The 14,739-nt window shown below is 46.6% G+C and overlaps 2 protein-coding genes across 4 annotated transcripts in view; one reads left to right on the top strand and one right to left on the bottom strand.

Moving 5' to 3' along the window:
* ZDHHC5 (zinc finger DHHC-type palmitoyltransferase 5) overlaps positions 1-2,968 on the top strand; it is a 34,097-nt gene extending 31,129 nt beyond the window's left edge. For 2 of the 3 annotated variants that reach the window (XM_017948371.3, XM_017948372.3), the window contains exons 11-12: positions 345-1,204; positions 1,649-2,147. In XM_017948371.3, coding sequence (XP_017803860.1) covers positions 345-1,204; positions 1,649-1,814 — 1,026 coding nt within the window. In that variant the 3' untranslated portion in view covers positions 1,815-2,147. Of the gene's footprint in view, positions 1-344; positions 1,205-1,648 lie in introns of all 3 variants that reach the window. The other variant, XM_003909846.5, reaches the window with a different exon arrangement.
* A 2,336-nt stretch (positions 2,969-5,304) lies between these two features.
* On the bottom strand, positions 5,305-14,739 carry MED19 (mediator complex subunit 19). Its single transcript, XM_003909843.4, has 5 exons — positions 14,387-14,739; positions 7,003-7,259; positions 6,749-6,845; positions 6,354-6,448; positions 5,305-6,155 (listed from the first exon to the last, which is right to left on the bottom strand). Exons 1-5 carry the CDS (start codon positions 14,652-14,654, stop codon positions 6,087-6,089), a joined length of 786 nt encoding a protein of 261 aa, XP_003909892.1. The 5' UTR covers positions 14,655-14,739; the 3' UTR covers positions 5,305-6,086.

Raw genomic sequence — 14,739 nt, forward strand, 5'->3', positions numbered from 1 at the left:
TTTCACTAATTGTTGGCATTCATGGAACTGAATCTCCTTGATACTGTGTCCTTCATCAGACTGGGCAATATAGCATAATAGATTAGTGCTTGATCTGAGTTTATAACCCAGTTCTGCCCATGGGCGAGATACTTAACCTTTGTATGCCTTGCTTTCTGTATCTGAAAATGAGATGATATTTGTTTGAATTCAGTTTTTTTTGAGGGATTAACCCACATAATGCATGTAAGAGTTCTAAGCATATTACTGGCACATAATACTCTTTTTGACCAACTCCTTGGGCTCTAGGGTCTAGCTTCTGTCACAAGAGGAGCACTAAGAGCCTGCTTTACTTTCTTCCTTAGTTGAGTCGTGGGGACAGCTTGAAGGAGCCAACCTCAATTGCAGAGAGCAGCCGTCATCCCAGCTACCGCTCAGAGCCCAGCTTGGAACCAGAGAGCTTCCGTTCTCCTACCTTTGGCAAAAGTTTTCACTTCGATCCACTATCCAGTGGCTCACGCTCCTCCAGCCTCAAGTCAGCCCAGGGCACAGGCTTTGAGCTGGGCCAGTTGCAATCCATTCGTTCAGAGGGCACCACCTCCACCTCCTATAAGAGCCTGGCCAACCAGACACGCAATGGAAGCCTATCTTATGACAGCTTGCTCACACCTTCAGACAGCCCTGATTTTGAGTCAGTGCAGGCAGGGCCTGAGCCAGACCCACCTTTAGGCTATACCTCTCCCTTCCTGTCAGCCAGGCTGGCCCAGCAACGGGAAGCTGAGAGACACCCACGTTTGGTGCCAACTGGCCCAACACACCGAGAGCCCTCACCAGTCCGTTACGACAATCTGTCGCGCCACATTGTGGCCTCCCTCCAGGAACGAGAGAAGTTGCTGCGCCAGTCACCCCCACTCCCAGGCCGTGAGGAAGAACCAGGCTTGGGGGACTCAGGCATTCAGTCAACACCAGGCTCAGGCCATGCCCCTCGTACTAGTTCCTCCTCAGATGATTCAAAGAGATCACCTTTGGGCAAGACTCCACTGGGACGCCCAGCTGCCCCCCGTTTTGGCAAGCCAGATGGGCTAAGGGGCCGGGGAGTAGGGTCCCCTGAACCAGGCCCAACGGCCTCATACCTGGGCCGATCGATGTCTTACAGCAGCCAGAAAGCCCAACCTGGTGTCTCTGAGACAGAAGAAGTGGCCTTGCAGCCATTACTGACACCCAAGTAAGTATTAGTACTATCCTGACCCTTAGCCATTTCAAACTGGCATACTGCTCTGCAAAAGCCATCAGGGCTTCTGTTGTACATCCTAATATAGGTGGACCCAGGGGTATCCTGGTAGCTCTTTATTTTCACTTTGACTCCACCTGCCTTCATGGGCAATTCCTGTTAAGAGACTGAAGATTAATACTTTTTCCATAATCCTATCTTCCTAAAAGTATTTGCCTGGGAGTAAGTACATGTTATAGCTGTTACTAGAGAGTAGCAGTAAATAGGAGAGATTGGGAATCAGGCTTATTTTAAGCAGGGCAATAAAGGGGGACGTTTGGGTAAGAAAGTATGGATATAGAAAAGAACACCAATTTTTTCTTTGAACCTTTGAAACTGTCTCCCTTCCCAATGTTTTGTGTACCATTTCCTGACACCTGTCTTGTCTCTTCTTTCCAGAGATGAAGTACAGCTGAAGACCGCCTACAGCAAATCCAACGGGCAGCCCAAGAGCTTAGGCTCAGCCTCCCCTGGCCCAGGCCAGCCATCTCTCAGTAGCCCCACTAGGGGAGGAGTCAAGAAGGTGTCAGGGGTTGGTGGTACCACCTATGAGATTTCGGTGTGAGCCTTCGGCGCCTCCCCTCCCCAACGCCTCTGCGCCTACACCAAAGGGCCCCAGGTGGCCACCTTCCTTCCCTCAAGGGGCTCCCCTCCCCTGCATGGACATTTTTTAAACCACCAATTCCAAGAGGATGAGGAGTGTTTTCTAAAATGCAGTGGGCTTGGGGAGTCGGAGAGTTGGGGCCCTGAGACTGGGGTAGCAACCCCCTCCTCTTATCTTTTAAGACCTTCCCTTCCTTGATCCCTGGACCAGACTCAGTGGACATTTGTGCAATTGCTCGCCCTGGAGGGAACCAGATCATTTTTAAACCAGAAATAATTTTTTTTATTATTGTTACGGATTCTATTTTTTTCCTCTTCTGCGTTACCAGGTGTGTGTGTACATATAATATATATATATATATATTATAAATATCAAAGAAATTATATATCTATCCTGGGATGGGAAAATGAGGGAGGGATACATATATGGAGGGGGATCTTACTCTTCCCATTCCTCAGACCAGCAGGAAAAGAGGGGAGACGTCAGTCTTTTCCCTGTGGTTCCCTCTCATTTGTTCCAGTTACTAAGGAAATAGCATCCTCTGTTGGTGCTAATGTGATTAGGAAGAAGCCTGGGGAGAGGCGAGTCTGGGATTTTGGTCACAAGAGGGAGGGACTTGGAGAGGAGAATTAGTTTTCTAGGCTCATTGGCATTTAGTTTCCCTAGCAAAGGGGTCAAAACTTCAAGACACTGGTGGTGGGGGGAGATCAGGAAAATAACTTGGCCTAGCTCAAACAATATTGGATAATCCCCTCCTTGGGGGAGAGGGATTAGAGTGGGCTCCTTCTACTAGCCCCTTGAAGCCTCCCCTAGCTTACACGGTTAACTTGATTTTAAAATCCAAGGCCAGGAGAGAAGAATCCAAAAAGCAATATTTTTCATCACATGCCAAAAACGGGGGATAGAGAGAAGGAGTGGCAGGCCTAGGCCCCTCCAATTGTCCCTTGGGGGTTACCCCTCAGCCCACCTCACTATGGTGCTGGGTAGAGGGGATACCTGGGTTCTAACCTCTAAATAGGGGAGATCCCAGCCTCCACAAAGAGGCCCTTTTATTTTTTATTCTGATTAGCCATTTTAAACCAACGAGGAATAAAAAGAAATCCTGATCTAACCAGCGCCCCCTGACTTGTGTTATTTTGTCTGGTTGAGACAAGGTGAACGATTTCTGGTGGGAAGTTACCACAGTGACAAACTCATAAGCTTCTCTGGTCCCAGCCCTTCTTTAGGCAAGACTATAATGAAATTAGCCACTTAAAACAAATACTACTAAAAAAATAGAGACCGAGTGTGGTGGCTCACGCCTGTAATCCCAGCACTGAGGGAGGCTGAGGCAGGAGGATCACATGAACCCAGGAGTTCCAGGCCAACCTTGGCAACATAGAGACTCAATTTCTAAAAACAACAGGTCCTGTTTTTATTTGGGTAATTTAATTAAAAAACACCTGGAAAAAAAGTCTCTTGAAACCACCAAAGCTGTTATTTGAAAGCTTAGAGAACTCTTAAAAGTTGTTTCTTTCTTTCTTTTAAGAGACAGGGCCTCATTCTGGTTGCTTAGGCTGGAGGGCAGTGGCACAATCAGATCACTATACCCTCAAACTCCTGGCCTCAAGGGTCTTCCCACCTCAACCTTCTGAGAAGCTAGGACTTACAGCGGCATGCCACCATGCTTATTTTTTTTTTTCAGTAGAGATAGGCTCTCGACCAATTTTGCCCAGGCTGGTCTCGAACTTCTGGCCTTGAGCGGTCCTGCCTTGGCCTCCCAAAGCGCTGGGATTACAGGCATGAGCCACCATGCCCAGCTACAGCTGTTTTTTGTTTTTTTGTTTTTTTTTGAGACGGAGTCTCGCTCAATTGCCCAGGCTGGAGTACAGTGGCGTGATCTCGGCTCACTGTAAGCTCCGCCTCCCGGGTTCACACCATTCTCCTGCCTCAGCCTCCCAAGTAGCTGGGACTACAGGCGCCCGCCGCCACGCCTGTCTAATTTTTTGCACTTTTGGTAGAGACGGGGTTTCACTGTGTTAGCCAGGATGGTCTCGCTCTCCTGATCTCGTGATCCACCCGCCTCCACCTCCCAAAGTGCTGGGATTACAGGCGTGAGCCACCGCACCGCGCCCAGCCTACAGTTGTTTTTTTAATACAGGATTTAGTCTCTGGAAAGTAAAGCTAATTTTGGAAACAGCCAAAGGTGAGATAGATACGAAAGCCTGTTGAAAGCAGGTTAACTAGATACTGGTGTCAGTTCAATTAGATAGACTGTCTTCTATTGGACAAAAGCTGTGCTCTTAATTTTCAGTAGGTAGGCCGGGCGCGGTGGCTCAAGCCTGTAATCCCAGCACTTTGGGAGGCCGAGGCGGGTGGATCACGAGGTCAGCAGATTGAGACTATCCTGGCTAACATGGTGAAACCCCGTCTCTACTAAAAATACAAAAAAAACTAGCAGGGCGTGGTGGCGGGCGCCTGTAGTCCCAGCTACTTGGGAGGCTGAGGCGGGAGAATGGCGTGAACCCGGGAGGCGGAGCTTGCAGTGAGCCGAGATCACGCCACTGCACTCCAGCCTGGGAGACACAGCGAGACTCCGTCTCAAAAAAAAAAAAAATTTTCAGTAGGTATCCTTAGATGCTAAATCTCCAGCAGTTGGCCAGAACCCTTTAATTACTCAAAATGTAAGAATATGAACTCTTATTTGGGTGCGGTGGCTCACGCCTGTAATCCCAGCACTTTGGGAGGCTGAGGTGGGTAGATCACTTGAGGTCAGGAGTTCAAGACCAGCCTGGACAACATGGTGAAACCCCATCTATACTAAAAATGCAAAAATGAGCTGGGCATTGGTCATGGGTACCTATAATCCTGCCTATCTGGGAGGCTGAGGTGGGAGAATCACTTGAACCCAGGAGGCACAAGTTGCAGTGAGCTGAGATTGCACTACTGCACTCCAGCGTGGGTGATAGAGCAAGACTCTGTCTCCAAAATTAATTAAAAAAAAAAAAAAAAAAAATAAAAAATATATATATATATATATATAAACAAAAATTAGCCAGGCATGGTGGCACGCACTTGTAGTCCCAGCCACTTGGGAGGCTGAGGTACAAGAATCACTTGAACCCAGGAGGTAGAGGTTGCAGTGAGCCGAGATCATGCCACTGCATTCCTGCGTAACTGAGTGAGACTCTGTCCAAAAAAAAAACAAAAAACAAAAAACCCCAGCAAACTCTTATTCTGAAATCTGGATTTAAACCAGTTGAATGAGTGGTTTTCCACCCACTGATTCAGGAACAAACGTGGCTTTCACGGCAACAGATTTTAACTGTGTTAAATTTAAAGTCAGGTTACATTAATTCAGGTTTTCTCATGGATGTTTTCAGTTACCTAACCAGCTGGAAAAACTAAAGGTTTTTTTTTTTTTTAAACATTTTGATAGGTTAGGTTACATTTTGTTGCTGTTTTAGAAATGTTTTCACATCAGCTAAGTAACTTTATTGTCTTAACTAAGGAGTGAAGCAGGTCAAAAGTTATTGTAAAGAGAAGAGAAGCATTTACCTTTGCTTGCCAGAAGTTCATTTCAAAAGATCACAGGCTTCTGACCTAAGAAACCAATCTTGTTGAAATACATGGGTGACTGTCCATGTGTTTTCAGTTGGCTATTCTGTTTCAACACAAAATTGACCTAGAATACACTGTTGAGCCCTACCTGGATCAGCTCTTCAGACGGAGCCTGAGATCACCCAGGCGCCTGGTTCTTAACATAACGGACAGAGTGTTCTGTGTCTGCTGTGGAGTATTAGTAAGCTTGGGTCATTTTTCATTTTGGTTGGTTCCCTGCATAATGTAACAACAAGACCCAAATCCCCTCAAGTCTTAGCAACGCCTTGTCTTAAATCCTGACTCACAGAACATACCTCTTAACAGCAGTCACACTTCAGCCAATTTGATAAATGTAATTTTTTTAAGAAAAAACAGAACAAGTCCTAAATCAGACAAATTGCACAAAAGAGAGAGAAGAAAATTGTAAGCTTCCTGGGAGATGTCCATGAGAAAACCAACTGGGATGAGCCTACAAAAGCATGTCCCTCTCTCTCCTAATGTACTTAGTCTCAACTGAGCCCAACAGGAGCTGGTCTCTGTCCCAGCTGCAGGATGCTCCCAAGGCAGTGTCCAAGAGCCTGGAAGGCAGCTTTTGTCAGCAGGTTCAGTACAGCAGGAAAAGCCATCCTGGCAAAGAGTCCAGTGGTCCTGTTAGCGTAGGCTGCTGCTGCTGCTGGCTTGGGAGCTGCCCATACCTGGGTGGTCTGGACTATGCCGGTTCTGGGAGAGAAAGAAGGAGGGGTAAGAACAACTAGGAACTAGCCTTGGCTTTGATCAGGCTGTACAGGAGAAACCTGTAACCTGCCTTGGGTTTTCAATCGTGGGTCCAACTTGAGGCAAAGAACTCTTTAGGGTATTTAGGACAGGGGTGAGATCTAGGGAAACTCACTGGGCTGTGGCAATAGGCCTCTACTCTACCTTCTTTTTCTTCTTCTCTTTCTTCTTCCTTTTCCGTTCAGGATCCTCTTCTTTTTTCTTTTTCTTCTTCTTGTGATCTGAATCAGATGGTGTTTCTGTAGGAGACATTAGGTACCTATCACCCATAAAGCTCAAAATCCTCTACTGTTATGAACCACTGAAGACTACAGGAAAATCCCAAGTCAGGGGCAACTGCTTTTGTCCAAATGGCCAAAAAGGATACAGAGGTGCTGCTACAGTCCCTGTCCCAAGTCCCAAGAGACCACAGTACACTGGTTTCTTCTTCAGGGGAATTTAGGAGTCCAGAGCTCCATACTGAACTGGGTTTACCTATGGAAGTTCAAACCAGATTCAGGTCAGGTTTTTTTTTTGGTTTGAATAGAACAACTTCTTACCTGGGGGGACAGGATCCTGGGTACGGCTCTGTTTGTGCTTGTGCTTATTCTTCTTCTTGGGAGGCTGAATATGCATCAGACGACACTGCTCTGGCAACTGAAGGAACCAAAGGAAGGTCCAGGTGAGTAGAGGGAGGAAATCTCTCCTGCTCCTATCATCCATTCTGCTCCATTATGAAGGAACAGACTTGGACAGAAAAACCATCTCCATGTTTAGGCCTCCCCATTTGCCTTCTTCCTCCAACAGGACTCACCGGGCCAGTGTGGAGGCGGAAGCCGGCCAGCATGGTCCCTGTGATAGGATTAAAAGAGCTACTGAGAATAGGGGGCTTCTCAATGAGAGAGCGGAGGCTGCTGTTATCATGGGAACCAGGCAAATCAATCATCCCTGGCAGGTCAGGCAGGAAGTTACTTAGCTTCTCCTTCACCTTCTTCCCACAGAATTTATTATAGGCTTGTTCCAAGTTGTAGTGTGTGATCAAATTCGTGCTGCCCGTCAGCTCTGTGCTACCTAGACAACGCAGAATAAAAATAAAAAAGATCAGTCTTCAAAGTAGAACCGGGGAGTGAAGGACTATATATTAACCTAAATAAGGAATTTTTAAGTGCAGATTTTAAAATTTAAAATTTATTTTAAAGGAAACAGAGCAGGCCAGTCACAGTGGCTCTTGCCTGTAATCCCAGAACTTTGGGAGGCCGAGGCGGGCGGATCATGAGGTCAGGAGATTGAGACCATCCTGGCTAACACGGTGAAACCCTGTCTCTACTAAAAATACAAAAAATTAGCTGGGTGTGGTAGCACGTACCTGTAGTCCCAGCTATTTAGGAGGCTGAGGCAGGAGAATCACTTGAACCCAGGAGGTGGAGGTTGCAGTGAGCTGAGATTGCGCCACTGCACTCCAGCCTGGGCGACAGTGACACTCTGTCTCAGAAAAAAAAAGAAAAAAACAGCAAAAGTAAATAACATGAAAAATATAATACAACACAATGGTAGCTTCCAATGGGAAGGGGAAAAACAGGCAAAAATCCAATAGGGCAGAGACAGGAACTGCTCTAGCCCAATGAAGGAGACACTCCACTCTGTTAGATTAACTAGAGTTGATTTACATGATGCTTGCTTCATGGGAAATGCTGTTCTGAGTGCTTCTCATAAAATGTACTAGTGAAAAATTATATTCTCTGACAGAGCCAGGAACATACGACCTCACAGCTTAGCTACAACCATGCTAAGGGGACCAAATATGACCCAGTGACTTAAGGGTCTTGTCAAGGACATTTTTTTGTACTAGCAAGAAACACTAATCACCTTTACATAAGAAAAGAACCGGGAGATTGTTCTAGCTACCACTGCCTAAATTGTTACCAACATCTTTATTTTTCCTCATGATACTGAGTATGATGCCTTGCCTAAAAGGAATAAATGTTTTTTGTTTTTGATACGGGAGTTTTGCTCTGTTGCCTAGGCTGGAGTGCAGCAGGGTACGATCTTGGCTCACTGCAACCTCCACCTCCCGGGTTCAAGTGATTCTCCCACCTCAGCCTCCCAAGTAGCTGGGATTACAGGCACGCACCACCATGCCTGGCTAATTTTTGTATTTTTTTTTTAGTAGAGACGGGGTTTCATCATGTTGGCTAGGCTGGTCTTGAACTCCTGACCTCAAGTGATCCACCCACCTCGGCTTCCCAACGTGCTGGGATTACAGGTGTGAGCCACCATGCACGTCCAGGAAGAAATGTTTTATTAGAAGTCAGTCAACTAATGACCAGGTGCGGTGGCTCACGCCTGTAATCCCAGCACTTTGGGAAACCGAGGCGGTCAGGAGTTCAAGACCAGCCTGGGCAATAGTGGTGCACACCTGTACTCCCTGCGAGACAGAGGTTGCAGTAAGCTGAGATCAGGCCACTGCACTCCAGTCTGGGGGTGAGAGTGAGACCCTGTCTCAAAAAACAAAAAAACTAGTCAGGCAACTAGAATTATTCTGGCTGTCTTTCCATGCCTCAGTTTCCTCTTATCTGTGGAATGGAATAATAGCTATCTTACATACACATCATTTTCTCCCAAGGTTCAAATGAAAATATACTGAAAAGCATAAAGTATCAGGCCTGGCACAGTGGTTCATGCCTGTAATCCCAGCACTTTGGGAGGCCAAGGAAGGCAGATCACTTGAGGTCAGGAGTTCGAGACCAGCCTGGCCAACATAGTGAAACCTCATCGCTACTAAAAATACAAAAATTAGCTGGGTGCGGTGGCATGCGCCTGTAGTCACAGCTACTTAGGAGGCTGAGGCAGGAGAACTGCTTGAGCCCGGGAGGCGGAAGTTGCAGTGAGCTGAGTTTGCACCACTGCACTCCAGCCTGGGTGGGAGAGTCAGATTCCATCTCAAAAAAAAAAAAAAAGTATTATATATATGCAAGGCACTATCTATATAAATATTGCATGGCTGACTCTTTTTTTAAAAAATATACATTTATTAGTAACTTAATAAGGAAGAAATGGCTAACTACAACTTCATTTGTAATTATGATAGACACAGAGGGTACAAATGACAAAAATGGCTTGTTTATAATCATTCACTCAGGAAAACAGGTACTGAACTGTAAGCTCCTTGGAGGCACAGACAATGTCTTGTTCATTCATGTATCACTAGTGCCTAGCACAGTACACACATTAGGTGCTTAATAAATATTTATTAAATAAACAAGACACTTTCGCTCTATACTGCTAGGCCTTATTTCACCCTTTTCCTTCCCTTTACTACCAAACAACTCAGAAGACTGAGCGAGGGTAATGGCAGGAGACCCAATGTCACAGTCTCTCTCCTCATAACTCTGGGCACTGCCTCTTGCCATTACAATCTTCTGAATTTCCCCTGCTCCGCCAGCTCTCCTCTGTCCAGATGGTTATCCTTAAGACCCAGGTGAGAAGGCAGTCTGGGTTTTTTCTAAACTTGAGAGTTCATATTCCAGTTTTGACTATTCTACAAGGGTTATTTTTTATTTTTATTTATTTATTTTTTGAGATAGTATCGCTCTGTCACCCAGGCTGGAGTGCAATGGCACGATCTTGGCTCACTGTAATCTCTGCATCCTGGGCTCAAACTATTTTCTTGCCTCAGCCTCCCAAGTAGCTGGAACTACATGTATACACTGCCATGCTGGGCTAATTTTTATACTTTTTGTAGAGACAGGGGTCTCCCTATGTTGCCCAGACTGGTCTTGAACTCCTAGACTCAAACAATCTGCCTGCCTCAGCCTCCCAAAGTGCTAGGATCACAGGCATGAACCACCCTGCCCAACAAGATTAAAAAAAAAAAAAAATTTTTTTTCGTTTTGAAATTCCAAACCTTGCCAACATCACTCATGGCTTCTCTATTTCAATCCACGGCACCCACATGTTCCAGATATTTTTGGAAAGCAGTACTCCTCGGTTCACAAATCTTAATGGTTTCTTTTTGCCCTCAGGAGAACACTCAAATTCCTTTTGACTAGCACTCAAGGCTAATTACATCTTACTCCAACTTAGCTTTGGGGCCTCATCAACCACTACTCCTCTATGCAAAATTTCTGATCCGTCCAAATGAATCTCCCTATCGCCTCAAAAACACACCCCTCACATTATTTCATTTTAGGAAAATTCTTCCTAATTTTTCTTCACCAACATGAATTATTCAAGGTCTAGCTCAGGTGACATTTTATTCTTACTGTCATTTTGGATAGCAACACACTTTGAAAACCATTAGATAGTTCTTAATATTGATGACTAAGATATTGTTAATTGCTGGCCGGGCGCTGTGGCTCAAGCCTGTAATCCCAGCACTTTGGGAGGCCGAGACGGGCGGATCACGAGGTCAGGAGATCGAGACCATCCTGGCTAACACGGTGAAAACCCGTCTCTACTAAAAATACAAAAAAAATTAGCCGGGCGTGGTGGCGGGCGCCTGTAGTCCCAGCTTCTAGGGAGGCTGAGGCAGGAGAATGGCGTGAACCTGGGAGGCGGAGCTTGCAGTGAGCTGAGATCTGGCCACTGCACTCCAGCCTGGGCAACAGAGCCAGACTCCGTCTCAAAAAAAAAAAAAAAAAGATATTGTTAATTGCTGTTGTGAGGCATGAGCACAAAATGAGATGGAGTTGACAGGAAATATAGTCACTATCCTTAAACCACAAATTTTACATTCCTAACTAAACTCCTTGAAAAGCAATGACCAGCATTACTAATCTCTCTCTCCATCTCACCCTCCTCATACACCCAGCATTTGCCCATAACAGATATTCAATCTGTCAACTGACTGATACAAATAGCTACAATCAGAATAGGGAAGGCAAAAGAAAGATTAAAGGAAACTGCTGGTGGACATCAACCACTAACTAATCAAAGGGATGTCAACTTCTCCATGTTTCAGTTTTTTCAATTATAAAATGTAGATAATAATGCTACCTCAAAGGGCTATTCTAAGTATTAAATACTACTTCATATGTGTTGTGAACTTTGAAGTACCATACCAATATCTGTCGCTACTTCCTTCAAGTCATGATGCGGAAATAAGACCTGAGACAATGAAAGGCATCTGGGAGGCCAGGCGTGGTGGCTCACACCTGTAATCCTGGCACTTTGGGAGGCCAAGGTGGGTGGATCACCTGAGGTTGGGAGTTTGAGATCAGCCTGACCAACAGGGAGAAACCTCATCTCTACTAAAAATAAAAAACTAGCTGGGTGTGGGGGCACATGCCTGTAATCCCAGCTACTCGGGAGGCTGAGGCAGGAGAATCGCCTGAACCTGGGAGGTGGAGGTTTCAGTGAGCCGAGATTGCGCCATTGCACTCCAGCCTACGCAACAAGAGCAAAACTGTCTCACGAGGAAAAAAAAAAAAAAAAGAGAGAGAAAGGCAGCATCTTGGAGACCAAACATGTCCAAAACAACTCTTGATTTCCACCTCTTCAAACTTGTTCCTTCCTCATCTTCCAAGTCTCCGTACCCATACACCCAATTATTCAAGCTGAAAACTTAAAAAGGCATCAATTCCTCTATCTCCTTCACTTCTATATACAATATGTATTTTTAACTGAGACAGCTTCTTCCTCTATCATCTAAGCTGGAGCACAGTGGCACAATCACGGCTCACTGCAGCCTCAACTTCCTGGGCTCAAGTGATTCTACCACCTCAGCTTCCTAAGTAGCTGAGACTACAGGTGTACGCTGCTATCCCTAGGTAATTTACTTTTATTTTCTGTAGAGATGGGGTCTCATTTTATTGCCCAGGCTGGTCTCAAACTTTTGGGCTCAAGCAGTCCTCCCACCTCAGCCTCCCAAAGTGCTGGGATTACTGGCGTTAGCCACAGCACCTGGCCCTATATTCAGCTTTTCAACCCTGTCAGCTCTACGTCTAACACCCTGTATCCATTTACTTCTCTAAATAAGTACATTTGACCAAGTTCCTATGTTAAAATGGCTTTCCTTGGCTGGGCACAGTGGCTCAGGCCTATAATCCTAGCACTTTGGGTGGCCAAGGCGGGAGGACTGTCGTTGGCCAGGAGTTCAAGACCAGCTTGGGCAACACAGTAAGACCCAGTCTTTACAAAAAATTTTTAAGTTAGCCAATTGTGGTGGCGCATGCCTGTAGTCCTAGCTACTTGGGAGGCTGAGGTGGGAGGACAGCATGAGCCTAGCAATTGGAGGTTACAGTGAGCTATGACTGTACCACTGCAGTCCAGCCTGGGTGACACAGTGAGACCTTGTCTCTATAAAAAATTGTTTTAAATGGCTTCCTTTTGTATTTACAATCTAAATGCCTTTATTGCTTTATAAAAGCCTCTGCCTAACTCTCCCAGCTTCATCTCTCTCCTAACACTCTTTCCTTTTGTTCACTTCACTGGAGTCCAACTGATTTTCTGTCCCTCAGATATTCTAAGCTTTTTCTCACATCAGGGTTTCTGACCTCATTTCCTGTATCTAGAATTATCTCTCCCTCCTGTCCATAGCTGGCTGGCCCTTTGTCTATGCTTACATTTTAGTTCAAATTTTAGCTATGTGGAGAGAGCATTTCTGGCCACTCTAGCTAAAGTAGTTCTGCCCTTCAATTTTTTTTTAAGAGACAGGGTCTCATCTGTTGCCCAGGCTGGAGTGCAGTGGCACAATCTTGGTTCACTGCAGCCTGGACCTCCTGTGTTCAAGCAATTCTCCTCCCTTAGTCTCCTGAGTAGCTGGGGCTACAGGCAAGCACTACCACGGCCGGCTAATCTTGTATGTTTTGTAGAGACTGGGTCTCGCCATGTTGCCCAGGCTGGTCTCAAACTCCTGGGCTCAAGGGATCCTCCTGCCTCAGCCTCCCAAAGCGCTGGGATTACAGGCGTGAGCAATGCGCCTGGCCACCTTCAATTTTTTATAATGTTTTCTCTTCCTAGCATTAACCACTCTCTGACATTATCTTGTTTACAATGCCTCCTACACTGAAATGTACATTCCAAAAAAGGCAAGCATCTTGTCAGTCTTGTTCACAACTGTATCTCCAGCATTTAGAAAAGTGCTTGGGGCCGGGCGCGGTGGCTCAAGCCTGTAATCCCAGCACTTTGGGAGGCCGAGACGGGTGGATCACGAGGTCAGAAGATCGAGACCATCCTGGCTAACACGGTGAAACCCCGTCTCTACTAAAAAATACAAAAAACTAGCCGGGCGAGATGGCGGGCGCCTGTAGTCCCAGCTACTCGGGAGGCTGAGGCAGGAGAATGGCGTAAACCCGGGAGGCGGAGCTAGCAGTGAGCTGAGATCCGGCCACTGCACTCCAGCCCGGGCGACAGAGCGAGACTCCGTCTCAAAAAAAAAAAAAAGAAAAGTGCTTGGTACATAGGTACTCAACAAAATAATTTTTTGAATGAAAAGAGTTTGGTTCGATTCTTACCCCTTCTTTGATGACACCAGGAAACGCAGAAACCTTGGAAGAGTGGCAACTTGCCCCAAACCCACAGCAAGTCTGTGGGAGACTTGTAACTAAAACTTTAGGTCCCCAAAGATATTAAATCAGGTCTCTCGAGTTCCAAACTCAAACTCTTGATTTTTTGTTTGTTTGTTTTTGTTTTGAGACGGAGTCTCATTCTATCGCCCAGGCTGGAGTGCAGTGGAGCAATCTCAGCTCAATGCAACCTCCGCCTCCCGGGTTCCGAGTAGCTGGAATTAAAGGTATACGCCACCACGCCCAACTAATTTTTGTGTTTTTAGTACAGACAGAGTTGCATCATGTTGGCCAGGCTGGTCTCGAACTCCTGACCTGAGGTGATTCGCCCGCCTCTGTCTCCCAGAGTGTTGGGATTACAGGCGTGAGCCACTGCGCCCAGCCCTAGATCATTTTTTAGGGAGACATAAACCAGTGTCAGGAACACAGCCTGGACATGGTGCAAAAGACAGTCACGGAGATGCACCACCCCGCTCCCCGCCATTCATCCCTTTGGTTGAATTCAACTCATCCTGGTTGAATTCAACTCATCCCTCTGCTTGTGAATCCTAATAGCCCTTTCGACTTAGGGCTCCACAGTCCGGGTATGCGTTGCCTAGGTTACCTCGCACCTCCGTTAGCCGGCTGAGAGCCACGCCCAACACCTCCTCTCTAAGATTTGATTGGCTGGCTTTGGCAAGGCCGAGTACTCACCTGGCAGTTCCCTCATGAGGTAAAAAGGGCCACAGCCAGCTCCTGACTTGTCCGCGCCGGGAGGGGCCGTGGCCGCGGTGGGAGGCGGAGCCGTGCCGGGTCCCCCGCCCGGAGGAGGCGGTGGCGGGGGTGGAGGCTTTCCTGGTCCGAAGCCTAGTGCGGTTGGGGGCGGTGGTGGGTCAGCCTGAGCCCCGAACAGTGCCGTGAAATTCTCCATCGTCCCCTCCGCCCCGGCGCTGTCTCGGTGTCTGGCGTTGGTAATTTTCATTGGACAATGCTTTTAAGGAATACCCCCCTCTTTCTCAAGGAACCGCTTGTCATTGGATGCCTCAGGCACCGCCTACCTTGTTTCA

The sequence above is a fragment of the Papio anubis genome, chromosome 12 (genome assembly GCF_008728515.1).
Source record: "Papio anubis isolate 15944 chromosome 12, Panubis1.0, whole genome shotgun sequence".
Lineage (NCBI taxonomy): Eukaryota > Metazoa > Chordata > Mammalia > Primates > Cercopithecidae > Papio > Papio anubis.

Excerpts from the sequence above, each read along its gene's own strand:
- MED19 (XM_003909843.4), bottom strand. The coding sequence starts at position 14,654 with ATGAAAATTACCAACGCCAGACACCGAGACAGCGCCGGGGCGGAGGGG. Across the intron at positions 7,260-14,386 it reads CCTCATGAGGGAACTGCCAG|GTAGCACAGAGCTGACGGGC; the intron begins GTGAGTACTCGG and ends TGCGTTGTCTAG. Across the intron at positions 6,846-7,002 it reads TCCGCCTCCACACTGGCCCG|TTGCCAGAGCAGTGTCGTCT; the intron begins GTGAGTCCTGTT and ends TGGTTCCTTCAG.